At 51.3% G+C, this 27698-nt stretch overlaps 2 protein-coding genes across 2 annotated transcripts; one reads left to right on the top strand and one right to left on the bottom strand.

Annotated features, from left to right (window-relative positions):
• Positions 1 to 616: 616 nt before the first annotated feature.
• Il10ra (interleukin 10 receptor subunit alpha) lies at positions 617 to 17765 on the top strand. The gene is made up of 7 exons (XM_020176466.2): positions 617 to 775; positions 2636 to 2756; positions 3243 to 3424; positions 4270 to 4439; positions 5082 to 5232; positions 6990 to 7111; positions 10330 to 17765. Exons 1-7 carry the CDS (start codon positions 709 to 711, stop codon positions 11254 to 11256), a joined length of 1740 nt encoding a protein of 579 aa, XP_020032055.2. The 5' UTR covers positions 617 to 708; the 3' UTR covers positions 11257 to 17765.
• Positions 17766 to 23340: 5575 nt separating this feature from the next.
• Smim35 (small integral membrane protein 35) lies at positions 23341 to 26921 on the bottom strand. Its single transcript, XM_074059592.1, has 5 exons — positions 26900 to 26921; positions 26612 to 26728; positions 25506 to 25539; positions 24539 to 24672; positions 23341 to 24335 (listed from the first exon to the last, which is right to left on the bottom strand). The coding sequence occupies exons 1-4, from the start codon at positions 26919 to 26921 to the stop codon at positions 24573 to 24575; spliced, it is 273 nt and encodes a 90-aa protein (XP_073915693.1). The 3' UTR covers positions 23341 to 24335; positions 24539 to 24572.
• Positions 26922 to 27698: the final 777 nt, after the last annotated feature.

Genomic DNA, 27698 nt, shown 5'->3' with positions numbered 1-27698 from the left:
ACACAGGAGCAGGTGTCACCCTCTAATAAAAAGCGAGGTCGAGCTGGCCGAGTGGTTCAGGTGGTAGAGCACCTGCCTAGCAAGCGTGAGGCCCTGAGTTCAAACAGCAGTACAGCCCCCCACCCCCACTCCCAAAAAAGGAAGAATAGTAAAAAGCGAGGTGGTCAAAGTTTGCATCTTTAGTGCATCTGGAGGGAAGTCTGAGCTAAGCCAAGTGACCCAGAAGTGTTGGTGACTGAGGATGTACTGTGAAGTACATTATGAAATTACTGTCACCAGCTCTTAAGGTCCTTGAGCAACACCGGGATTCACACACGTGTCGTCGCATATCTATGTTCCCGAGCCTGCTGGCTGCGTACCATCTGTGTCCCTCGCCACACACACACACGCACACACACCAGGCAAGGGTGTCCACATCACTTTGGCCCGATGGCGCTGGAAGCCAAGCGGGGAGACCAGTGGCAGAGTTGACCGCAGCCGCGCTTCCGCCGGGTGACAGTCGTGGGTTTCCAGCTCAGCAGCGCTTGCTGATGCTCGCACAGGCATCTGAGGCAGGGGGCGGGGCGTCGGAGGCTCCGCCCCTCGACGTCAGTCCCGGGGGCGGGGACGAGCTGGCAGCGGGGCTGGAGGTGTCAGTCTCAAGCCCCGCAGAGTTGCGGCTGGAGGCGCTCGGGCCGGCTCCGCTCCGGACCATGCGGGGCGCCCAGGATGCTGCAGCTCCTGCTTGTGCTTCTGGCGACGCTCCTCGGCCTGCGCCTGGGCTTGGGCGCGCACGGTAAGGCTCCGGGACCCGGCCCTGCTCTCTCCGCGGCGCCCCGCGGGGCTGTGTGGGTGGCAGTCCCGACCCCGACCCGAGCGGCCGCACCTCTCCTTCATTCTGCATCCCACGGAGAGCCCGGTTTGGCTGGCTCTCTCAGGAGAGAGGTACCCATGGCCCCCCCTTGTCCCCTGCCCGGGCTCCTTCGCGCTGGCAAGATTGCGTCTCAGGCGCACCTGTTGTGGAAGTGGAACAGGCTGAGATTGAGGGAGGGGGTGGCTAGAGAAACCATAAAAATAGTCCCGTTTTCTGCCGCTCTGGTTCGGTAATGGGACTGCTTGGGCCTCTGGGATTGATTCTGATCCCTTCTTACTCTCTCCCTTAGCCCTCCCATCTCACCTCCATCCCTGCCCTTTCCCCCGCGGTCTCTAATTACCCCCTTCTTATCATCTCAGTCAATAGTCCCCAACAAACTCCCATTGCCACCTGCCCCCTCCTCCTTTTTCCCCTACCCCTTGCAGGCTTTAAGTTCCCAGCAGCTGAGAATCCTTAGAATAAAAGGACCAAGAGTTTGGGGGGGAACAGGAGGAGAGACAGGGAGAACAAGGACCAAAACCAAATCTACGTCATGTCAAAATACAAAGCAAAACTCTCAGTCACTCATGTGACAGAAAGCTGGGACAGGGATGTGCAGCCGAAACACCGCAAAGACTGGCTGCATTTTTTCACTTTCCATCTAATGTTTTGCAATCGAAAGGCAGGCTTGAGGCTCAAAAGACAGTATATGAAAGACGTCAAGAGCCAGGGACAGATGTACTTTCTAAGTAAGATTGACAAAGTCACTAAAAAAAGAAGTATGACTTGAGAGTTGATGAGAAGCTAGAGAACAGAAGACGTGGGATCAGAGTTGCTGTCAGATGGAGACACCTTAAAGTTTCAAGAAGGAGGAAGGGGGTCTGGGAGTGTGGCTCAAGTGGCCCTGAGTTCAATTCCCGGTAGGGGCTGTGGTGGTGGTGGTGGTGGGGACACTTAAAGTAGGAGTGTATTGCATCGTTACAGAAGAGGGAATGGGTTCTGTGAGTTTCAATGATCTGCCCAGTGCTACACTGGCAAGCTAGTGGATGTTTCCATGCGGAACGGCATGTGTCAGGCCGAGGGGATGGGAGGGTGGACATAGTTTGCATTTGTTAGAGCCCAGGTGGTGGCTCTTTGTGCGACATCCTCAGGAAATCTAGAACCAGGGCTAGCCTGATCATTATCTGTTCTCACCCAGCCTCCGGTGGGCCTCTGGCTCTAGGGAAAGTCTTTCTGAAATCTAAGATTGGGGCAAGCCTTCAGTTTGGGGAGCCCAAGAGAGATGGCCTTGGGCTGCAGCTGGGGCTGGGACTGGGACTGGGATGGGACCAAATATGGGGTGGGTCAGGGTGAGATGGTGTTGGAGCAAGGACAAGGACATGCCTTAGCCTTGGGCCCCTTCCTTTTCCTCAGGATGCAACTTGCTCTTCTTGGCCACCTCTGTTGTGTCAGGTCCCTAACAGCAAAGGACAGTGATATAAGGACACAACACTAATTCTGGAATCAGACACATCTGGATGCAAGTCCCCAATCCCTAGACCCTTACCAGCTCCATCGTCCTTGACCACAATTTCTCTGAGCTTCCTTTTCTTTTTCAGTATGGTCAGGGTAAATCCGGGTGATAAATGCCCTACTGTGCAGGGCTGCTGTGGTCACTAAATGGAGCGTATGTAAAGCACTTGGCACAGTGCTTAGTTCATTGTGAAGAACCCAGTAAATGATTTATAGCCCTTGCCCCCTTCGCACCCTGCTCATCTCTGGGGAGGACACGAGTAGTTCTGATATAAACACTCTTCTTCCCAGGGGCTGAACTGCCCAGCCCTCCTTCCGTGTGGTTTGAAGCACAATTTTTCCACCACATCCTCCACTGGACACCCATTCCAAATCAGTCCCAAAGTACCTACTATGAAGTGATGCTCCAGAGGTAAGGAAAGGGGAGGATCCAGAGAGGGAGGGAAGGGAGTGGGTACTCCCATCTCTGTGGACTCTCCTTTTGTGAGAAGATCTCTGCCTTGAGGGGAGACCAGAGGGGACCCAGTTGACAAGTACTGGTTGAGTCTCATGTGTGCTGGTGCTCTGGGACCTTTGCCCTTTTCCATCTTACTGGAAAAACAGTCACAATATGTGGAAGAACAGGGAACCCTCCTGACTGCACAGGCAGCTCGGGGAAGGGAGGAAGGAGGCTGCAGTAGGAGAGGTCTTTCCAGAGGTATGGGACTTGAGCTACTCAAATTCCCATCGAGGAGTCTTCCAGCCCACAGAGAAATATAGGATCCTGGAACCGATTATGACCCCTTGCACACAATTAGATACCCTGAGAGGTGCTCTAGGTTCTCCCAGTAACTGGGAGCTCTCTGCCTCGGCCTCCCACACAAGCTCCTCCCCTAGTGCCTCCCCTGGTCTTTTCCAGGTATGGAATCGAGCACTGGAACATCCTCCCCAACTGTAGTGCCCTGGTGCTATCCTGTGATCTCACCATGGTCACCCTGGACTTGTACCACAGCAATGGTTACCGGGCCAAAGTTCGAGCAGTGGATGGCAGCCAGCACTCCAATTGGACCATTAGCAACACCCGCTTCACCGTGGATGAAGGTGATTTCCTCTCCTGGACCTAGGACGTGGCTTTTTGGAGTCCCTTCCAGCCAGAAGCTCTAGCCTAGGGCTTTCCTCTCTGTTCCCTAGCTCATAGCCAGCAGGCAACCAGGAACATGTTGCCCAAACTGGACTGGGTCAGGATTTTGGAGAAGGTTAGATGAAAATAGTCAAAGTTGTCTGAGATTAAAAGGGAACTGGACTTGTTTGCCCTACAGAAGAGAGGTCCTGGGTGGGTCAGGGCAGCTGAGTCACGAGTTGCCAGGCCTGTGAACTTGTAGGACTTGGGGAGAGGAAGCAAACCCGTAAGTACTCAGGCCTACAAGCCAACTTTGGGACCTTCCCCTCTCCAGGGGTGCACTTACTTGGACCAGGGCTATCCCTTTGAAGGGGGCAGGTGCTGCTGACAAAAAGGTGGGCCTCCCCCTGGAGAGGTAACAGAAAAGGATCATCCCCCAACTCAGCAGGATTCTTCCAGTCCACAAATTAGGGCTGAGCGTGGGCTGTGTTCAAGGTGAGCTTGCTCTGCTGATTCAGAGTTAGAGCCAATGGTCTCGCTCACATGCCAGGACTCAGCTGGCCATAGAAACATTTCTAGGGAATGTTTTATGTATACACTCCCAGGGCCCAGCCTGAGAAATTCAAATTCCCCAAGTCCTAACTGGGCCCAGGGCATCTATACTTTTAACACACTCCCCAAGAAGTCTTTACTGTCAGGCGGGGTTGAGAAACCTATGGCCTGGGTTTTGAGGTAGGAAAAGCTTGACCCTGGAGTTGGATGGTGGGTGGGCTCCCCATGATCTCCCCAGCCCTCAGCCTCATGGCCTTGCCCCTCCCCCACTCAGTGACTCTGACGGTTGGTAGTGTGAAGCTGGAGACACACAATGGTTTCATCTTCGGGACAATCCAGCCCCCTCGGCCCCGGATGGCCCCCGCAGGTGACACGTATGAAAGCATCTTTGAATTATACCGCGAGTATGAGATTGCCATCCGCAAGGTGCCAGGAAACTACACGGTATGGGGCTCCCTGTCCCCTGGGCTGAGCCACCTTTGTGCACACAAGAGAGAGAGGTCCTGGGGCAGGGGGTGGAAGAAGGCACCAAAATAACCTTAAACCTGTGCCCCTGTGAGACAGTGGGGAAGACACAGACTACCAGGTGTTGGCAGCACACGAAGAATGTGAAAGCTACTCTTTCTCACCTCTGAAGGATCAGGGGATTTTATTCATATTATAGATGAGGAAATAAATAAGGCTGTGTGACTCACACTCGAGCCCCTGCTGCAGTTTGGAATCTGTAAACTACCTTCTCCTTTTCCCCTCGGTTGGTTCCAGCCCTTTCTGTAAAGATTTTCAGCTTCTGTGAGAACAACTCCCTTTTCTCTGCTAAACCAGTTAAGGCTGCATTGATAACCACAGGGTTTGTTATCTTAGGAAAAGAAGAGTGAAGGAGTTGGCCACAGTTTTCTCTAAAGGCTCCTCCAGGACTGGGGGATGTGACTTTGGTAGAAAGGGCACTCGCCCAGCATGCACAAGGCCCTGGGTTCATCCCCAGCCCACCAAAAAAAATCCCCCAAAACAAAAAGGCCCCTCCAGATCTCAGATTCTGTGTGCTATGCATAGAAGGATTGTTTATTGCTGTTTTTGTTTTCATTTCAGTCCATAAGTAAGAAGGTAAATCAAGAAAATTTCAGCCTCCCAGCCTCAGGGGAGATGGGAAAGTTTTGTGTCAAGGTGAAGCCATCTGTCCTCTCCCGACTTAACAAAGGGGTCTGGTCACAGGAGGAGTGCATCGTCCTCACCAAGCAGTGTGAGTGGGCCTGGGCTGCCATCTGGGTGGAAGGGCTAGCACAATCCAGAAAGCATCTCTCAGGACTGCCAGTGTCAAGCACTGTGCCACATAGCTGTCCATCCTCACGCAACCCATGCCAGAGGTGCTGGGTACCCATTTTAGAGATGAGGAATGGGGCTCAGTAAGCAATTTCCTAGGGTGGCAGCAGAACCAAGTCCCTTGATCCTGGGGGCCCCTTCCACCTGAGCACAGCTGGGCTTCACAGGGACTTCTCCAGGTCCCCTCAGTCAGCTGTGTAAGTTCCTCTTTGTTCCAGTCCTGGCTGCTCCCAGGGAAAGGGGGATTCTTCCTGCTCCCCCTCCCCGCTGAAGAAGCAGAACTGAGCTAGCTCCTCAGAAGAGCTGCTGAGATCAGCACACCCCCACCAGGCAGTGGAGGAAGAGGGTATTGAGTGTGCAACCCTCATGGGTCTTGCAGTCTGGGGACACCCAGTGTCCTCACTAGCAACCCAAAGCAGCAATGTCAAGTGCGCACATCATGACATCAGTGAGTGGTCTGAGAGTGCCCTGCCCAGGGTTGGAGGGTCCAGCAAGGACGAGTGTTTCCTTACAGAGCTGCAATAATTTCAGTGCATGAAAGACACTTAGAATTCTTTATCACATAAGTCCCATGGCAGAGGAAGGCTCCGTAAGTGTGTGTCAGGTGCCTTAAGAGGGTCTGTACCTTCACTTATTGATACAAGAAATAGTTCTGATATCAGCTTTACCACTGATGAGGTGTGTGACCTTGGGAAGTGACTTAGCTCCTCTGAACCTCAAGATCCTAAACTGTCACCAGGATCATGTGGCACAAAGTATTTGGAATATGATTAAGAGCTGCGGACTTCCGTCTTCTAAAGTAGAAGCAGTCACTCCCCCCCCTCACCCACCCCGCCTCTTTTGCTTTTTGTTTTTGGTTTTACTGGGGTTTGAACTCAAGGTTTTGTGCATGCGAAGCAGGCACTCCATCACTTGAGCCACACCTCCAGCCCTTTTTGCTCTGGTTATTCCAGAGATAAGGTCTCACTTTTTGCTCAGGCCAGCCTGGATGGTGATCCTCCTGTTTTATGCTTCCTACAATAGCTGGGATGATAGGCATATACCACCATGCCCAGTTTTTATCTGCTGATATGGGGTCTCATAAACTCTTTTATTTCCCCTGGACTGGCCTACAACCTAGATCTTCTCAGTCTAGCTTGGAATGACAGACATGCACCACTATGCCCAACTATTGGTTGAGATGGGGGTCTCACAAATTATTTGCCAGGGCTGGCCTTAAACAGCCATCCTCTGGATCCCAGCCTCTCCTGTTCTAGGATTACTGGTGTGCACCACCAGCACCTGGCTGCTTTTTCCATTTTACAGATGAACAGTTTGAGGCTCAGAGAAGTTAAAGTCCCACAGCTAATAAGTGGTAAACCTGGGATTGAACCCACACCTCGCTGCATTCAAGCCTCTTGTGCCTGCTGTGTCATCCTCTGTGGTGATTTGTTTGCTGCATGCTCAGAGAGCTGGGAGCAGCATCGTGTGTGTAACGAGGGGACCCTTCAGGGCAGGGCTGGGGGGCAGGGATTGGCAAGAATCAGGACACCTTTCAAGCTATGGTCTTGAAGTTGCCTGTGGCAGTAGTCCAGGGCCACTCTGAGAGGTTCCTAAGAGTGGCCAGGGGATCTCTGGAGAACGTCCCTCTGTGTGCCAATGGTGCCAGGCTACAAACGCACCTCTCTGGGCCTACAGATTTCACCGTGACCAACCTGAGCCTCTTCTTCACCTTCGTCCTGCTGCTCTGTGGAGCCCTGGTCTGCTGCCTGGCCCTCCAGCTCTATGTACGGCGCCGGGGGAAGGTGCCTACTGTCCTGGTGAGTCTCTGCCCATCCTATCCAGGCACCTCAGAGCTCCTGCCTACCTGGCAGTCTTTCCCTTAGTTCACCTCCATTGCCAGCACTGACGTTATCAGGACTCCCTCATCCAGCTCAAAGCCCAAGCCTGAGAATTGTTGCCTCTGTACCTAGTAGCCAAGATAGAACACACGTGAGCTAAGTAATCACAAACCCCAAAGACCACAAGCTATGTTGTCACCTAGTGATGGTTAGTCATTGACCAGCCCCTGTGCATCGATACCTTGTTTTACAAGTGAGGAACTAAGGCACAGAGCGATTGGTCACACAGTAAGGAAGTCAGGAATGGAGGCCTTAGAGGTCATGAAGGTGAGTACACCTCAAGAGAAGAAAGAAGGGTTGGAGCTGTCCAAGAGGGAGGGAACAGAGAGGAGGGGTGGTGTTGGACAGGAGGGGTTCGTGGAGGAGGCCAGGACTCCTACCCTTCCAGGAAGAGGCGCACATGGCAAGCCAGCTTCCAGAGCCCAATTTGCAAGTCTCTGCCCATCCCTGGCCTGGATTCAGGCTGCATACCAGTCACCAGCCATGTCCTCCAGAGCTGGCATTGCTGTATGACTACCACAGGCTCAGTTGTGAAGGACCCAGCTCAGCTCAGCCAGAGAGGCAAGGACCCAGGAATGCACACAAGGGGAAGGAGACCTCCAGAGGAATTCCCAGGTCTCCTGGAAAGACAGGAGAGAGACAAAGGCTCTCTGAAATTATTTTGAGTAAGAACTGCAGGAAGTGTGTGTGGTGGTGCTAGGGAGGTGGGGGGGGATGATGAGACAGTCTAGCCTAAGGAGAGCCTTCTCCCCGGCATGAAAGAACTGTGTTGCCAGTCAGCTCCAGGCGTAGACAAGAGTGAGGAAGAGATGGGGCAGGCCACCCCCAGGGGTGTGACAATTCCTCCTTGTGTCTAGCTGAAGTGTCTGTTCATCATTCTTTCTCTTTGCCCTTGGGAGATTGGGTTCTCCATTGGCCTTTTCATAGCACTTTGAACTTGTGCCATATGTAGAGTTGGAGCCCAGATGAGGGTAACTTAGAGACAAATGTGTTTTGGAGGGTCAAGCACAATAGCTAGAAAGCAGGGGTGGGGGAGGGTGGCCCTGGTGTCAGGGTCAGGAGAGGCCTCGTGAATGAGTGGAGCGGCCACTGAGCCAGTTACTGACTTACTGGAGCAGAATGGTGTCAGGGTGGAGCTGGCTCTTGTGGGCCCTGATTACAGTCAGTGTGCAAACCAGTGGCTTTAATGCAGTGCAGTGGGTAGACACAGATGCAAAACGCCCAGAGAGGCACCCAGCAACTGCTGGAGTTTTGCTCCTCCTGAATCTGTGGGTCACAGCTCCCTGAGAGGTTTTCTCCTTGGGAGAATTTAGAGCCCAACTCCCTTCATCCACTGATCACAGTCATCACTGGCTTTAGGCGTAGCTGAGGATGCACAGAGCGAGTTCACATTCTGTTGTATGTTCTCACTCATTTGCTGGTTGGTTCTGATCTTTCAGCCAGCCACTGAAGTTAGTTTGATTGACTAGCTGATAGGACAGCTGAGGATGTAATATCTGGGTGTGCTTGTGGCTGCTGTGCGACTTTGGGCAAGTCATTTAACTTCTCTGCACTTCAGGTTTCTCCTCTAAGAAATAGTGGTAACGATACTTTCCTGACAGAATTATTGGAGGGTTCAGTTTCAACTCTGCATGTATTTATTGAGTGCCTTTTGTGTTCCACATGTGGTTCTAAGTGCTTTGCATGTTAACCACGACACAAGGAGACCTGAGTCACCATCAATTCCAGTTTACAGATAGGAAACTAAAGCACACAGAAAATAAGTAATTTTACCTAAGTGACAAAGCTGGTAAGAGGCAGAGCTGGACTTGAACCCATGAACCTAGCACTAGAGTATATGCCCTTAATCACCAAGCCATGGAAAAATAATCAGCACTCAACCAAGAACTGCTGCATGTGAGTTGTGGAGTACCAAAGAAATGAGGGCAGGTATGCAACAGTGGTTCAGTAAATCAGTCAACAAACCTCCTGAGTACCTACCATGCTCGGGGACAGAGTGGCGAACAAGATGAGACATTTACTGCCCACCAGAGTTTACTTTCTTTTGATAGTGGAGTTGGAATGAGTGTATGTATTGCAAGGTGTGGGGAGCGGGAAGAAAACAAAGCAAATCCCGGAACTAAGTACTAGGAAGAAGCAAACAAAGTTAACACGAAGAGAGAAGCTGGTGCACCCTTTGCAAGGGTGGGCAGGAGGTCTCTCTGAAGAGGAGGCGAAACCTTAGCGGAGACCTGAATAACGAGGGGGACACAGCCCTCCAGAGTGAGGAGAGAAGAGCATGGCAAGCAGAGGCATTTGTACGTGCAAAGGCCCTGAGACAACACTGCAATTTGTACGTGCAAAGGCCCTGAGACAACACTGCAATTTGTGTGTTTTGGACAGGACCGTTATGGCTGGGGTGGAGGAGTAAAAGGGAGAGGGGTTAAGTGACTCCCCTGGAACCCAGAGCAGTTAATACAGAGCAGGTCCTTGGGGACTAGTTCTGTCTTCGTCCCCCTGCCTCACACTGCAGCCACCCTCTTTGTGCTGGTCACAAAGCAGGGAGTGGAGAAATTAACTTGGTGTCTCACATCCAAAATTTAAAAAAACACAACGGGTAGGATGGGATAGAATAGATGGATTAGAATGAATATATCACGGCAGGCAGGTAGTCAGTATTATTTCATGAAACTGGTTTTAGTTACTTATAAGTGAGTTACATACCCAGATTATTATGTGTATTTGGAGTCATTGTTTTTAAAAAGTTTGAAACACATTTCTAGAAGGATCCAGCCTGCTCTTAAGTTTGAAACACCCTATGAGAGAACCACCTGAGAGCTCCCAGCATTGCTTGTCACCCCACCTGGCTCCGGGAACACTGGTTTCTTATGTAACTGCCAGGGTCAAGCCGAGAGCATCTAGGCTGGCAGAATGGCTCAAGTGGTAGGGCACCTGCCTAGCAAGCATGAGGCCCTGAGTTCAAACCCCGGTACTGCCAAAAAATAAACAAGCTGAGAGCCTCATCAGGAGAGAGCAACCCAGAGAAGCCCAGGGCTGCAGCCCAGGCTCTGCTGGACTCGGGGCCCCTCCCCCCACATCACACTGGGGAGGCTCATGCAGGTGACCCTGCCTCTCTCACTCTGCCCTCTCCTCCCCAGGTCTTCAAGCAGCCCAGCCCCTTTGTCCTCGTCAGCCAGCTTCCTGGTCCTGAGTTGCAGGACACCATCCACCCACTGGATGAGGAGCCCTTCCTGAAGGTGTCATCAGAGTTGAGGAACTCGGACCTGCATGGTAGCACAGACAGTGGCTTTGACAGTGCCAAGCCATCCCTGCAGGGTGAAGAGCCCCAGTTCCTCCTCCCTGGCTCCCATTCACAGGCCCGTGGGATTCTGGGTAAGGAGGAGCCCCCAGGGCTGCAGGACGGATGCAATGACAGCAGTGGTGGCAGCACGGACAGTGGGATCTGTCTGCAGGAGCCCCGCCTGCACCCAGGCCCCAGGCCCAGCTGGAAGCTGCAGGCGGGGAGTGCCAGCCACAGGCAGGATGACAGTGGCATTGGCCTCGCTCAGAACTCTGAGCGGCAGCCCAGGGATGCACAGCCTGGTTCTACCTTGGACCACATCAGTCTCCTGGGGCCTGAGGTGCCAGAGGAAGAAGACTCAGCCACAGTGCCATTTCAGGGCTACCTGAAACAGACCAGAGGCACAGGAGAGCCTGCAACCATGGCAGGCTGCCTGGAGGAAGAGACTCCCTTGGCAGATGGCCTTGGCCCCAAATTCAGGACATGCCTGGAGTCTGAGGCAAGTTGGCTTCCACCAGCTGTAGCCAAGGGTTATTTGAAACAGGATTCCCCAGGAATGACTGTGGCTCCTTCAGGGGTCCCAACAGAACAGTGGAACCAGCTGACTAAGGAATGGCCACTCTTGGCCTTGACCAACTGTGAGGACCTGAGAATATGTGACTTGAGTTTCACCCATGATCTTGCCACTCTGGGCTGTATGGCAACCCCGGATGGCCTCCTGAGCAGCTTCGACTCAGACCTGGTGGCCCTGCCACTGATCTCCAGCTTACACTTGAAGGAGTGACTCAAACTAAGGGTGGCTTGGATGCTAGCTGAGCCCGCTCCCTTGCCTGGACCAGGAGGGGCCCAGGAGGCATAAGGGAAACACAAGGCCTGGCTGCACGCTTTTCTGCAAGCCACTGAGGCCAGCCTGAGGTGGGCCCGTCATGGCAGGAAGAGGCCATCTCACTGGATGTGTACTGAGTGAGAGGGTGACTATGGCCTGTGCTGCAGTCCCTCCTCAGGCCCTTTCTTGTACTGTGATGGATTCAACAGTCTACTCTGGCCCACAGGGCATTCTGGAGTCAGTGAAGCCAAAGTCAGCTCAGCATCAGGTCCCTGGATGGATGGATGGAGTGCAAAGGTGGCGCTCAGGACCTCACCGCAAGGTCATTTCTAGCGGGACAGGAGGACACAGAGACCAAGTTTGAGCTCCGGGATGGTGACATGGAGACAATGTCACTGGCAGCTCTCGGGCCACATGCTGGTCACTGGATGACCTTAAAGCTAAATCTGCCCTGGATAGCCATTCAGCCAGTCAACACTCCACTATGGAGCCACAGGGGGACAAAGGGGCTGAGCTTGCCAGGCAGAGCTTCTGGCTCAGAACCTGTTCCTTTTGGTGTGTTTCTGGTGTCCATCTGCAGACATCCCCCTCTTTCCAACAAGTAGAGTAACGACCCCCTGGGACATCTGCAGAGGCCAAGCCACTCTCTGTTCACCTCTGCCCCCCCCCCACCATCTTGCTGAGAGCACCAGAGAATTTCAGCTGTATCCATTGAAGTTCAGCCTTTCAGGCAGCCTCTGGGCTTGGGCACCAGCTTGGGTGGGCACCGGGGAGACAGGGCCGGGACGTGTATCAGTGTTAGTTACTAGTGTCCAGCTACAGACCTAGAGGACAGGACCCTGGGCTGGCGTCCTGCTCTCCCAGTGTGCAGCTGTGTGATTGTGGGCCAGCTACTTCTCAGAGGGCTTCATTTCCCCTTCTGTGAAATAAGCACTTAACTTTTAGGGGTGTCCCATGCTGGAGGTTAGCCAAGCTGGCCTACAGGTGATACTTCAGACCCTGCCAGACTCTGACCAGGGAGGAAGTGGGCTTCAGAACCCATCCACCCAGAGCCAGCTTTCTCCTTGTACCAAGGGCTGATAGATGTAGCAGGAGTCTGTGGCACCATGCCAGAAGAGTGACCGGTCACTGGGACCCAGGGGCACAGATGAGGGCCATGCTTCCATAAGGTTCATTTGGGATCTGTCTTCAAAATGACAATTTTCAGTCCCCAGACAAGGATGTTAGGAGAGGTGATGCCCTCCTGAGCCATCCCTTGACCCTGATTTTCTCTAGCATTCTGAACACAGACCTTCCAGCCCAGGGAACCTGGCCAAGATCCCTGCCACTCTGCCGGGAAGCTCATAGGTGCCTGTTGATAACTGAACTCTGTCTGGAAGCAGGCTTGGGGGAGGGTTTATTTATTTATTTTGTTCAGTTATTTATTGAAGAGGCAGCATAGTACAGGCAAAGCCTCCTGGGTCTCTCTGGAGTCTTGGGAGTCCTGGTTCTACTGCACTGTTTCTAGCTGTGTGACCTTAGGTAAGTCACTTTTCCTCTTTGAATCTAAATTTCTTAGTCTATAAAGCTAGAAGAGACTGTACAATTTGCCTAATTCCTAGTGACATGAGGCTCCCCAGAGAAAATGGACCCAGGGAGGCTTTGAAGGCATCTCTGTGAATGAGTGATTTATGTTCTTCATTCCAATAAATTGTCTGAAATCGTGTGAAAACAATTGGACTTCTTGTGACACTGTGGCTGGTGCTAATTGGGAATGACAACGAATAGTGTGTGGTGTTGCTTTAAGGAAACAGGACCGAGGACTCAATCTCAAATCAGAAAGACCCAGTGTCAGGATCTGTGCTAGCATGGACCATCTGTGACCTTGGGAAAATTACTCACCCTCCTTCTCTAAGTTTCTGATTACCCACGGATAACGTGGGGCTAAAACTCCTTGCAGGGAGGGCGTGACATTTAAATGAGATCGAGGATAAAAAAGAGTTTAATGCTGTGCCAGGCATCTGTTGTTCACTGTGAAAGAAGCCGTCATTGGCTGTTGAGAATGTGAAGAGAAATAGACAGTTTTTCTTGGAAGCAGGTGACAATGACAGAGATAAGGAGCATACAGAGATTCTTTCAGAAGACTGAAAAGGAAACAGTAGAAAGTACACCTCAGTGCTTTGGATGTGAATTCTGACAGCTTGGAACTGAGACTGTGTAAGGCGCTCCCTTCCAGGAAAACCAGACCTCGCTGGAGTCTGCACCTGCTTGCCCTGCCCTACCCTGCCCTGCCAGGGAGGTGTGTCACGGGTGCTTCTCATAAGGGCGGAAGCCATCTGCATTCTCTTCTAAAACAGCTTCCACGAAAAGCCACACGTGGGCTTGAATCTTTCTCTGAGCTCAGCCCAGTGGGTGGAGCAAACCCAAGGCCTGGGGCCTGGGCCTCTGGTGTGCAATTTTTGTCCCAGCCTGTATCCCTGAGGAGGTGTCTGGGACTCCTCTTCTCGTTTGCCATGCATCATTCCTAACATGCCTCTTCCCTTGTACACCGAGAGGTAAACAGTTCTAGAAAGTTGCCCATGCTATCCACTGCACTCAGAATTGACCAATGTGGCGCCATTTTGGACTTGCTTGTACTTCCATCCTGGAGGCCTCTTTGTTGGAAACTAGAGAATTGGAATTGGAGTTGGTCACTTTCTCCTGGATATAGGGTGTTGGAGATAGTTTCTTCCCCATGGGAAAGGTCTCTGAGGCAGGTGCAATGAAACCTGACCATGGATAAAAAGGTTCAGAGATTAAGAGGAATTAGCTATCCTCTTAGAAGAAACTGGAGCCAGTCTGGTTAGAAGAGGCAAGGCAAAGAGTAGCCTGCAGGACAGAACAGAGGCAGAAGATGTGAGTCCCTGGTGGACAGTGACCTGTACCCTTGTGTGGAATGAGGACAAGTCTGTGCTGCTTCCTCAGCCTCCATGCTGCTCTCTGAGTGCCCAACCCAGGCAGAGCTGTGGGAGAAGTCAAGAGAGTTCTTCCAGGCAGCTGGACTGATGAGGCACTTCCACACATCTCTGGAATTTGAGTTAAACTCCCCCACAGAAGGCCCCAGTTGTTCAGCTGAGCAACCTCCTGTGAGGGCTTTTCCAGGCTGAGGAATGTGTGATTCTGTGAGTTAACGGAACTTCCTCTTAGTAAGGAGAGAGGGGAAATGGACCCACACTGACAGAAGAGGAAATTCTGTTGAACTGTATTTTCCCAAATTTGTAAACAGCTCTTGTCAAGGGACTGCCTTATCCTCACAAAATACCTCACAGAACACACACACTCCCACTTAAAGAGAGTGGGAGTGGGCTCCACCCCAGAGCCAACACTGTACTGTGTGAAACTTGTCTGAGCCCCACCTGTGGACAGGAGAGAAAAAGAACTGTAGGCTGTGCCCACCTGAGACAGCAGAGCATAACTGCAAGAAACACATCCAGGCAGTGAGTTGGGGCTTGATATTACCAGACCCCAACCTAGAGGATACTAGGTACTGGGAAGCTTGACTCACTCATTTCCTGTAGTACTCATGGGTTTGAGGGTTTCTTTTGAAGAAAACCCACAATTTAAAACTCATTGCATTGTTATTAATGACCCCCAGCACCTTTCCTCACTATCAGATTGATCTTAACTTCATATAATTCCCCATAAACCCACAAAAAGGGCAATGGGACTCAGCTGACAGTCTGATGAGTTGGACAAGATGAAATTAGTGTCTTTAGAAGATGACTCTAGCCAAAGCAGAAGGCAGGAGGCAGGGGGACCTGGCTGGAAGCTTTTATTGTAGTCAGCATTTCATTTCCTCAGCAAACAGCTACTATGTGATAGACCTGTTGTTCCATCCTTTGTACAAAAGAGCCTCAGCTTCACAGAGCAGGCCATTTGGAAATAAAAGTAAACAACCAAACAATCAAACACACTAAGAGATGTCACCACCAATAGTAAGTGCCAGGAAAGAGACCAATATTCCATATGAAGGATGAGGCAGGGAGCAGAGAAACAGGCTAGGATGCTGCTTGGGTCTGGGAACTTTAACAACAGCCATTTGTTTCTTACAGTTCTAGAGGCTGGGGAGTCCAGGATCAAGATGTCAGCAGATTCAGTCCCAGGTTAGGGTCCTCTTCCTGCCTTCAAGTTGTGTTGTCAGTGGTGGAGAGAGAGAGAGATTGTCTCTCTTCTTGAGAGGACATTAATTCCATCGTGGGACCCCACCCTCATGACCTCATCTAAACTGAATTGCCTCCCAAAGACCTCACCCCCCAAGGCCATTACACTGGGGGCTAGGGCTTCAGTAGATGAGCTGCGTGGGGGACACCAACACTCCATCCATTATAGATGTTTATACAGTAGTCCAATCAAGTGACTATTGAGCAGGGTAGTGTGAATGGAGGGGAAGGGCAGGTTCAAAGGACATTTTAAAGAGTTGACAAGACAGAGTGACAGGCTAGCATGAAAGGAGTCAGGTGCTAACCACACATAAACCTGGTGATGAGAAACATGGAAGGGAGACATGGGCGTGGAGCAATGGGAAGATGAGCTCTGGCTTAACAATGGTGTCACTCAAAAGTCTTTTAGCAGTAGGCGAGGCAGGTCTGGCACTCGGGGCTGGGCATCTCAATGAGCATTCCAGAGCTCCGTGCCCTCTGAGACCCCCTTCATGGATGACCTCATCAGTGTGGAGATAAGGAGACAGACCTGGAGAAAATACCACCTCTTGAAACCAATATGCAATTATAATATTCAACTGATGACTTCCTGCCTCAGAAGAAATGCAGGTTTTGGCTTGTGGAATGACCTGGAGCCATGCTTTGGTTGGCATATGCCTTGCAGACCCAGCCAGGAGCCTTGGGGTTCCTTGGACAGTCACAGCCCATCACTGAGGGCATAGCACCCGAGGGCTCCCTTAGGTAAATTACCCCATCTGCAGAGCTGATAGGCTCTGGAGTGGGCATGAGCAAGGGGAAGGGGACAGACAGGTATCTGGTGGGCAAAAGCCTGGGTAGAAGGTGCCACACCTGGACACTTCTACCTGCACAGGCATGAGGGGTTGATGGAGGCTAAGGCCTCATGATGGCTCTGGAGAAAATACAACATCCTTCAGGATGCTCCTACCTGGTCATCCCAGCCCTGGCAGTGTCCCTTGTTTTCCACTCCCAATGTGACCCCTGCATCCTCAATGGGGCAGAGTTTCTCACTTACCACCTCACCAGAAGCACCTGGGGTTCTTGTCTTCCCAGGCTTCTCCCTGAGGCCCAGAATGTCCAAATGCTTGTTCCTAAGGACCTACTTAGGAAGCAAGGTACAGGTGATCATGGCAGGTGATTCTGATGCACAATGAAGTTTGAGAGTGTGTCAGTCTTCAGGGAATAACTTGCTGTCTGCTGATTATTCTATTAAAAAACAACCTTTCTCTCCCCACTGCCCATAAACAGCGTCACCTGGTCCATACCTTTAAATGCCAGCTGGATGCTGATCACTTCTAGTGTCCAACAGGACTTTGCCCTGGACTCGGCTGCCTCCTCATCTGCTCCATGTGGATGTCTAGATGAATTATGTCTCCAAAAAAGTGTCTCTGACCCCACTCTTGATTCTACATGCTTCTTCCTCCCCATCTTCCTCACCTGAGTAAAATAGCACCATCCCTCCACCTTCTGGTTCAAGCCAAAAGCCCAGAGTCATCCTTCCTGCCCACCTCTAATCCATCAGGTCCTATCACTTCCAGACAGATGGTGACACCAGCCACTCATCACCATCCAAGTCACTGTCATCCCGCTCAAATCTATTATGGCTTCTGCCCTGATCCAGCTGAGCCAGATCTTTTCGTCTGCTTCCACTCCTGCTCCCCTAGCCTTCTCTGCATCTCTGCCAACTAGTCTGGGACATGGGACTACCTTGGCTGCCCCAGACCTGGAGTGGCCAAAACAGGAAGCAGATGATGTGCAGTGGGCATGGAGATGAGGCTGTCCAGGCAGAGGAAGTTGGAACCCACTCAGAACCAGATATGACAGGGGATGAGTCAGGCCGGGCGTGAGAGGCCCCTGTGCCATGGACTGTGATGCAGATGTGCAGGAGGGGCATTTGGCCCAGATGGAGTGGTCCAGGAGGGCTCCTTGGAGAAAACAACCAAGCATTCTGCAAACTTCCTGGCCAGCACCGCCTTCTCCTTTCCTTTCACAATCAGCTCTGTGAAAGAGTAGTCCCCACTTACTGCTTCCAAATGCTTCTGCTAGATCGGCAAGCCCAACCCGCACGTCGGATGTGAACAGCACCCCCTGCAGTTGTGCAGCCTAAAGGCTATGCACTTCCCACTCCTCAACACCCTGGAACCAAGCTTAGTCCCCATTGCTCCCCCGAAATTGCTCCCAAAGAGGTTTCCTGCCAGAACCTACATGCTGGTGACTTCCAGCTCAGACTCATTCCTCCAGTGCCTAGATATCCATCACCTCCACACTCCTTGAACGTGACCACAATTTTCCTTCTTAGCATAGATTTTTCTCAGTGTTTCTTTCTTGACTAGTGCCACTTCCATCCACATGGTCAAGGGGATCTTGTCAACCCTGCCTCACTTTCACCATCAGGTGCCTATCAGCCCCACCTCTTCAACATCCCTCCAGCCATCCCCCACTCCTGGGTCCTCCATCCCCACCCAGTTTGAGTCCTCATCCATTACGGGGACCATTTGCCACAGCCCCCTGGTCATTTTCTTTGCCTTTGGCATCCCTCCCCTCCAAATAACCTTCCTTCCTGCTGCCTGTGTTGAGGAGTCTAAAATGAAACCCCAGTTTTAATTCTGCTGCCCAGTGCTTCCCCACTGTCTGTAAGACAACACTGAAAGCCTTAATTTAAACCAGAAGGTGCTTTAAGATCTTGCCCCGTGTCCTGTCTTGTCCCATTTCTTCCCTTTCACGCCCTCACTGCCCCTCCCCTACAGCCCTCACATCTGTCTACCGTCCTCACAACGCCAACTGTGCCATTGCCTCTGGGCTCCTTGTCCCTAAATGCCCTTCTTCCACTTCTCAAGGAAGCCCAAGTGTCCTCCTCTGACATGCCTCTCTGGGCCACTCAGACCCTGCACTTGCTTCTAATATGTAACCTGTCACTGTACACCATTCTAGTGACTGTCACTTCTGTGAGAATGAAAGGTTAGTGTGATTAATTCCTCTTGATGCTCTCTGCCTAGAACCATGCCCAGTACCTAGTAGGTGCTGGATTGAGTTAAAAGGAGTAAAATATGTGATTTATTCTGCTATGCCAACTAAAAGGGGGTTGGAGACTTAGACATTGAGGTCAATGGCAGAGAGTAGAAGGTCAGAGACCACGATTCAAGGCTGGGGTAAAGAGACAGCACAAGTAATAGAACCAGGACTGTGCCATCTGATGCCATGGGGTGAAGAAAGCAGAGCAGTCACACGTCACACAGAGATGTGTCTGTCTGTGCATCCAGGCGAATGGATTGCCACACAAAGTTGTTGGGCTAGAGATAACTCAAGGACAAAAAGGAAGAGAGAAGCAACAGCCCCAGGGAATGGAAAGATGGCTGCACTGGACTGTCCCTCCGGATGTCTGGGTTCTAGGCACTTTGTTTTCTGGATGTGAGTCTTCTGGGTCAGCTCTGGGCCTCAGTCTTCTCATCCATCAAATGGAGATGGTACTCTCCAAGCCTACTGCTTTCAGTAGGCTTGGCAATACTGCATATTGCCAAGGACATCTCATCAAACGTCATTTCACATGAACTCTTTGAGTGCAAGAACTTCCCTGGATTTATCTGCACCCACAAAATGCCTAACCCATGATAATGGGTGCTCAATAAATTTTTGGTGAATACATGCACAAACGAATAGACTTTTTTCCATTCATGTAAAAGAATCTGCATTTGAAAGCAGGTGCAAGCAGTTGAAGAAGCTATATACCCACTGTGCAATGGCAATGGTGGCGATGGCAGTCGTCACAGGCCAAGCAGAAGTTTGGGAGATGTTAGACTGAGCATAAAAGAATGCAGGCTGCACAATGCATGATTTGAAATTTTGTTTTCAGCCTTTCCACCTTCTTAGTTTAATCATGTGATACTATGATTGCTCCCTTCCCTGCTATCTTTGCTCCACCACTCCTGGGTATTATAGAGACTCAGCATTACAGACAAAACAGGAAGCCTAAGGCAAGGGGGTGTGGCCAGGGGACGAGGCAAAGGACCAGCAAAACATCCAGCATGCAACTGAGCACTCTGTGGGCATTTATTGCCCCTGCCATGGGTGAGACCCCTGGGAATACAACAGGCAGCCAGACAGACATGATCCTTCTCCTGCTTGGCTCAACTCTGCACCACACACACACAGATGTCTCCACTCATCTCTCCTCCTCTCCCCACCACAGCACAGTGGAACTGAAGTTTCCCACACTCTGATTTAGCCTCATAGCTGGAAGTCCTCAAGGTCAATGGCAGCCTCATACAAACAAGGCACCTGAGACCTAGCGAACATGAGTCCCCCATCTACAAAGGGAAGAACTGGGACTACAATAAAAGATGAGGCTTCTTTCATTTTCCACCCATCTTTCTCCCAGTGGCTCTCTGCTTGAATATGAGATGTCTCATCCAAGGTTTTGGGGAGGGGAAACAGCCCCATGACCCTGCAGTCTTGGCCTTGGCCTCCAGTGCAGCCCCACCTGTTGTTTTGTTGGTCTGCTGCTCCTCTGGGCAGGCAGAACATTTTCACTTCTGGTCCCCAAGTGTGAAAATTCGCCCCACCACTGGCTTCCTGTTTTGTACCAGATCTGATCAAATATCACCACTTCTAGATGGTTTTTGATCACTAAGCAGTTTTTAAAAATATAATAACAATACTCCCATCTGCTCCACCTTGAGTTTCTCAGACCCCTGAAGCGTAGAAAGGGACATCATAGATTCTGGGCTCCAAGCTCCTGTCACCTGCCCCCTCCACTGCCTCTGGCATGAGACAGGGCCATGAGGACTTGAGGGAGAACCCTAATCATGGTTTTGATCACCCTTACACCATCCCTTAGGTAAAAAACCTCACTATCGATGTGCGCCCTGTCTTCAGAAACATCTGATGGTGAACACAGGGTCGGATGTGGTGGAGGATTGGGAGGGGAGATCGGAAGTGTTGGTTTTCAGAGCACCAGGATGGGAGTAGGCATAAATATCCAAGATGCCCTGAGTACCCTGCCACCTAAGCTCCTGAGAAGTTCCTGCCTATAGCCTGAAGCAAACAAGGCATCACAGAGAACTCAGAAGAGGCGCAACACCTGACTCTGCTGGCAGAACACTCATCAAATAGGAAAAAGAAGGCTAGTCCCCAGAGAGACTGGGTTCTTCACGGCCCCAGCGCAGTTCCTGGCACAGTGTAGAAGGTGAATAAGTGAATGAGTGCAGGGATGGATAGATGGATGGATGGATAGATAGATGAAAATAATAATTGAGTAACGGAAGCCAGAAAGTATTTGTAATTAAAATCAGAAGAGAACTAGAAGGCTCCCTGGAGAAGTGAAAGTTGAGCTGGCATGAAGACTGGGCAGTGTGTGATGATTTGGAGGTCAAAGGAGGAAATACAAAGTAAAAGGAAGAATGAGGAGTAGGTGAGTGAGAAGCTCAGAGCTGAGGATAGAGCCTGGGGAGGCCTGGGCTCCTGAGAGCCCTGCTCTCCATGCCAAGAGATCTCAAAAAAAGGTTAAAGACCAACTGGAGAAAGGAGCTGGCTCTTTGGGGGCCAAGGATCTTAGGGTAGCTGCAACTTGGACAGAGCCTAGAAGTGGGTGCCAGAGGATTATAAAGAAAGTAAATTCTTGTCTGGCCTTAAGCAAATCATTTCACTGCACTCTGAGCTTGTTTTCTCACCTGTGAGGCAGTGAAGCTGAAAGGCTTTGCACATGGAGCCCCTGCCCTGCACCAGTGTGTGCCTAGCAAACATTAGTGTTAGCCTTCCATGTAAAGGGTGGCTTGGTTGGAAATGGTCCAGGCTTGGATCCTGGCCAGATGTCTGTAGGGTCCAGGAAAGGCTGAGTAGTAGTTAGAATCCTAGACCCCTGGGGTTACCTTCCAATTCCCATCTCCTAAATCAAAGATTTAGGACTACACTTTGTGCTTGCATTTTATAACTGTTTATTGGACATCTACAATGAGCCAGGGCATGTGATAAATGGTAAGAATGCAGAGATAAGTCGTTGTTTTTTTTAACAGATAAGAGTCAGGAGGAACCTTAGAGAAATAATCCAATCTTTAGGTTTCCTGGTGCTGGAATAAATGCCCAGAGAGGTACAGTGACTAGCCCAGGGCCACACAGCATGGCAGGACAGAACCAGATCCTCTTCTACAATATTAAACTAAGCCCTGGAGGTATGGCTGTATCTTGAGGCTCCAGTACAGCCAGTGGGCAGCTGTGGGACCCTGAGCAAAGCATGCCACCTCTCGATCTCCCCATATGTAAAGTGAGCCAATAATAATCCTTGCATGACAGGGTGGCCACAAAGCTCAAACCCAACAACATGCATGAAAGTGCTCTGTGCTCCGTGGACTGAGCTGGGCATGCAGCCTCTCTTCCTCAGGTCGCCGAACATCCTCTTGAGGACAGGGCCACCCTCCACAGCCACATTGGCTGTGTCTTTTACTCAGCTGGCATTTATTGAGCGCTTCCTGTGTGCTTTAGTTCGAGGGGTTACTAGAGACGTGTAGGACCTAACCTTGTCTAACAGGGCTCAGCCTGGCTGGGACAGGACACGTGGCCCTCTACAACTGAGATCAAAATGGGTAGCCCAGAGTCCTGACTACTGAGGGAAGTTGCAGGAAAAATGGGACTCGAGCCCCAGCCACCTTGGAGCCTGGATGTGGCTAGGAGGGTGGGGGCGGGGCAGAAAGCATTCCAGGCTGGAGCACAGCCCTGGAGAGGGCACCAGAGAGAAACAGGGTGGCAGAGGAAGCAGAACAGGCAGCCTAGGAAGCTGCAGGCTCTTGTGACTGCCTCCTGCCTTGCAGCACCAGTGACACGAAGAAGGGAGGTGCTGGGGAGGCCCTGCCATGGCCAAGAACCTGGATGCCCAGCCAGTGTCTAGCCCAGCAGATGGGTACCTGAATTTCTAGACCTCTGCACCTTAATCATTTTCAAATACACTGGAATCTACCCTTTAGAGCCCTCAACAGAAACATGGAGAGTCCCAGGGTGGGACCCAGGACCCAGGGTGAGGAAAGCCGTGCTACACCTCAGGCTTGCGGAAGTAAGGGAAACGAAGAGGAGCCAGAAGGGAGAGGGAGAGCGTCAGAGGGCCCTAAAAGAGGAAGCGGTCCATTCTCAGTTCCCCTTCTAAGGATGGGAAATACCCTCCTCTCTCCCAGCCCTGGCAGCTGTCCCTGTGTCCTCACCTGAAGTCACCAGACCTGGGCCAGGACTACCTGTCAAGTTTCCACAAGGCTGCTAAGTCTTGAGTACCTCCAGGGACTCTTGGGGACCCAGGCACCACGGAACCCAGGACCCATGTGGAGCAGGGCGTATCTGAGAGTGTATTGGGGCTGCACACTTCATGGGTTAAAAGAGGGGGCCCAACCCTCAGAGCTGAAGAATAAAAACCAGAGTCAATCCATCTCCCCTGTCTCCATCTTTCCCAGAGGCAGTGGAAGAAGGCAAGGGATATGACACCATGAATGGTTGGTTCCTACTCCCCTGGCCACCAGGCCACCTACTGAGAGAAAGAAGACCCATTTAAGACCTCCAAACCCAGAGATTTGGTTTATCAAGTTCAAGTCCAGCTGTACTGGGAGAAAGACCCCCAGACCCTGGAAGGAAACAAGAGGGAGGAGCTGGCCAGGCCTCTCTCCTTCATTTCTCTATAATCTCTACAGCCCAAAGCAAGAAAGAAACAGGGCTCCAGAAAAGGGAGGCTAGTAAGACAAATCATGGTGCAGCCCTCCTCCTCCATCCCTGCATCCCTTGGCCTTGGACTGCAAGGCTGGGGCTGGGACTGGGGCTGGGGCTGGGGCTGGGGCTGGGGTTGGGGTTGGGGCAGGGGCTCCAACTGCAGGTTGTGGCAGTGCAGGCCCCCTCATCCAGTTACCCCAGGAACTCAGCCTCTCTGGATGGAACCACAATGCACTCCGCACCCACTAAGTCAACTTCCCAGTGCCAAATCTACCTCCAGTCCAGTAGTCATAGGCGGAAGAAGCAATGACTCATGAGGCAAATTGTTCTGCCTACCAACTACAGCAGACTCTTGATTTCCCTTGTCTTTATCTGCTCTGCTCAGCTTTGCCTGGGTTCCTCTCCCCACTCCACCATTTCTGGTCTCCTTTCCACCTCACCAGGCAGGCTTTGCACAGGAAAGGTGGAGCAAATGGCAGATAGTGCCCATGCTACCACAGAAGCCTGGACAACAGAGACATGCTTCTAGACTGTTCTCAGAACCGTCCATCAAAATTGGGAGCACCAAGGCCTGTCAGAGTAGAGAGAATGAGTCCATGGGAGTCATGATGGAAAATGCCAGTACCAAACTCAGAAGCAGTCAGGGCAGGGTAAAGGTCCAAGCTCAGTGTTCAGGGAAGGTGGCCTCTGACGGGAAGATTAAAACCGTGTCTGGAATCACCTTGACTTCACGTAAGCTTTCCTAGTGAAGATATGACTGGCTTTCTAGCCCCTGGTGTCAACTCTACAAGGTGGAGTGACTGGAGATGCTTCATGTAGAGCTGGCCAATGGAGCCTGAGGTCCCTGCCCACACTGGGCTGGGCTGGGTGGGCTTGGCTCTGCAGGATGCCTACAACTCCTGCAGGCCTGGGGACTCCTGGAATCCTGGAGTCCTTCTTCCTGGGGAGTAGCTGCCTCTCTGGATCCTGTGAGAAAGCTGCTGAGTCTGGCCAGGTCTATTCCCAGAGGCCTGACTCTCCCCAGGACTCTCACATGGCTGACTGGTAGACTCTCAGGGGAACACCCCTCATTCTCCACACTCAGGGGCAAGCTCAGACCTTGAGGGCTCCAGGAGGGAGGACAGCCCAGGAGAGTTCAGGAGGTGTGGACCCAGAAGCCTTTTCCTGCAGAAAAGAGAAGGGACTGAGGAAGGGGTCCTCTGCACCACGTCATCTGGTCAGGCTTCTCTCAAGCAAGAGGAAAGGGTCCGAATGATCTCTTTGGGTGCTGAGTGGTCCTCAGCACTTGATTTGGGTGCCTGGAACCCTCTTAGGACCTTACTTGGATATCAGACTTGCTCAGGAACCCCTCCAGACTTCCCACTCACCTCTCCCAGGGTCCAAAAGCTTGATGCTCCCCCATCAGACTAGCCCATTGGAGAATTTCATGTAGCCGCCATCTGGACTGCTGATATGGCCACTGATGGTGAAGGGTGGCCCCACCTCCAAGTCCTTCAGGTTCCTAAGGAAGATCGTCCAATAGCCCAGCCATCCCTTAGCCTCATCCCTCTAGAATAAACTATAGGAAGCCATTCCTGGCAGTGAGGGCAATCTCCAGGTCACTCACTTACTGACTTATCTTCCAGAACAGAACTCACTCTATTTCTCAGGGCCAGAGGATGAGCAGGTCTGCCCTGTGGCAGGGAGTAGATGAGATGACTTGCTCAAGAGGACTTTCTGACTTCTTGACTTTCTTTACTTACTCCTCTCTTTTGACAACATACTGTGCCTGAGATTACTTTATTTGTAATAGGCCTGTCACTAGCATAGACAATGAAATGCTAAATGACAAAGACTTTGCCTAGCTATCTTTGTATTCTTAGAATGCTATAGAATACTGTCTATAGTAGAATCTTACTGAAGAAATGATGAGTGAATGGATGGATGGGTGGATGGAAGGGTGGATGGATGGATGGATGAGTGGATGGGTGGATGGATGGGTAGATGGATGGATGGACAGATAGATGGACGAGTGGATGGGTGGGTGGATGGATGGATGGATGGATGGGTGGATAGATGGGTGGATGGATGGATGGATGAGTGGATGGGTGGATGGATGGGTGGATGGATGGATGGATGGATCTTCTCTGCCTGAGAGTGAATGCTAAGATCAGGGTCATGCATGGTCCTGTTCATGTTCAAGTTCTTACTCATGGATTCTCTCTAGTTTTCTTGGGGGCATGGAGAAGAGGCAGGGAAGGGAAGCAGTAAGTTCTGGCTCTGTCTTTGATTCTTTCATCATCAGATTTAACCCCCATTTCCTACCCAACCCAGATTGTTCCTGGATCTACTCACCGGATTTGGTACAAATTGAAGACAAAACTAGGCCCTGGGAAGACAATCCAAATAGAGAGTTAGTTCCTCCAGGGAAAGCTGCTATTACCCTTCTGGGAAGGTGCTCCCTCACCCCTGAGAGAAGTGAGTGACCAAGATGATCTCAGGATGTTATGGGGGTTCCCAGGCTCCTTCAGGGCCTTCCCATTAGGGTCCCCTATCACTCTGGAAGGGAGGCAGGCTACTCTAGAGTGCCAAAGAACCAGACCTAGCTTGTATCCAGACTCCACTACTTTCCAACTCTGTGACTTTAGCCTCATGTCCCCACCTACTTCAAAAATGGAGGCTATAGCCAGACATGGTGGTGCACACCTATAATCCCATCACTTGGGAGGTTGTAGCAAGGAGGATCAGGAGTTTGAGGCTAACCTGCACCACCAGAGTGAGACCCTGTCTCAAAAAGCAAAAAGAAATATAGGCTATAACACTTATTTCTTTGGTGGAATTTTAAAGAAAATCATTTTAAAGAAAATCAATGTGTAGGCACATTGGCACACAGTAAGTACTCACAAACATTCTGGGTATCTGCTAAAATCAAGTGCATATCTGGGAATTCTTCCCTACCTCCCAGCATTTCCCAGGGTCCTGTGAAAAATACAGATATAGCTCAAAGTCGAGAACATCAAAATTAGATTCAGGAGACTCTCAGGGAAGTCAGGACACCAGCAAGCTTAGAAGAAGGCCCAAGATCCTCAGAGAGAGGTGGGGATGTAGGAGGAGCCAGACCGGCATCACTTGGATCGTGGCCTGTCCAGCCCATTGCCCTTGGCCTTGAGTGCCCACACAGGCCCCTAAGATGGACTCCTGTGAGTTAAGAGGGAAGTGGAAGCTGGCTGCTTTCTGGGGCGGGAGTAGTCCCCATTCCTTCAATGAAGGCCTTACTGCCCCACCTGAACCACTTCAACTGCTCAGCCACCCACTCAAGTCTTCAACCACTGCCACCACCACAGGAAATCATTTTGCATCCCACCATACTGAAGGGCTTGCAGCCCCACCCAGCCGTGCCAACCGCTTCAGGAGGGGAGGGCCAGGCAGAGCTGGGGCACCAGGACCCAGGGTTCACTCACCCTCCCAGCAGTACCCACGCTGGTACCACTTGGCCAGGCTATAACCAAGGATGGACACAAGCAGCAGTGACAGCCCCACACCAAGGATCAGGCCCAAAGTGCTGATGGAGTCTTCACCTGCAGAGAGATCAGAGCCCTGAGCCCTCCCACAGCCTCATACCCACTGGCCTGTGTGTTCCAGCTCTTCTCTACTCTCTCCCCACTGCCCAGCAAAGTGGCTGTCCCCAGGCATCCTCATCTGAGCCAGCTAATTCAGACCCTCTATGCTATGATGGGAATGTCTGATACCTGAATTATCCACCCAGCCCATGATGCTTGTAAATCCAAAGTCTAGTCTTCTGATAACAGCTGGGAGTCCTTCCCAAAGCCACAGGCATTCCACTTTATGGGAATAGAGTTTCCAATTTGGGGAAGACCCCAGGAGGTCTATCCTCAGCTTGAGCATGGTGGCCAGTGGGGGCAGCCTGGAGATCCCCCAAAGCACAGACCCAGGAGCCTCTGTTCCCTCCCCTTGGACCCAGAGCCAGGTGTTAACCTCTGGGCTCTTTATACTTGCCCTTTCTTCCCTTTTTGTGGTATGAGTGCTTGATTAAGTTTGCAAAGCTAAACCAAGAGAGAGAGTGAGAGATTAGAAATGTGCAGGGAAATGGAAACCAGCGCAGAAGCAGAGAAGGTAAGCAGGTTCCCAGGAACAGGCTGATGGCATGAATTTCACAGGAAGCCCACTTCTGCCCAATGGGATACCAGGAGTGTGGGAGAACAGGTATACTCCCTGCCTCAATGGTCTAGTGGTCAGAGGCTCCAGGAGAGCTGCTAAGGGGCCAGCAGGTGCATTGGTTGAACACAGACTTTGGGTGCAGGCCAGCATCCAAAATCCAGCTCCATCACTCGCAAACTGTGGGACCCATCAGTGCCTTTACCTTGCTAGACTTCAACTACTTTGATGAAAAATGAGATTACTAATGTACATGGATCTGTCATGATGGAGATGTCAGGAAAAGAGAACATGGAGATGAGGACCTGCCATACACTAAGTGTTCCATAGATGTTAATGATATTATTATTTCCAAATACTGCATGTGTATTT

This window comes from Castor canadensis, chromosome 2 (genome assembly GCF_047511655.1).
Source record: "Castor canadensis chromosome 2, mCasCan1.hap1v2, whole genome shotgun sequence".
In the NCBI taxonomy this organism is placed as follows: Eukaryota; Metazoa; Chordata; class Mammalia; order Rodentia; family Castoridae; genus Castor; species Castor canadensis.
Note: the sequence above shows the minus strand (reverse complement) of the source record. Positions and strands in the feature narration are given on the sequence as shown.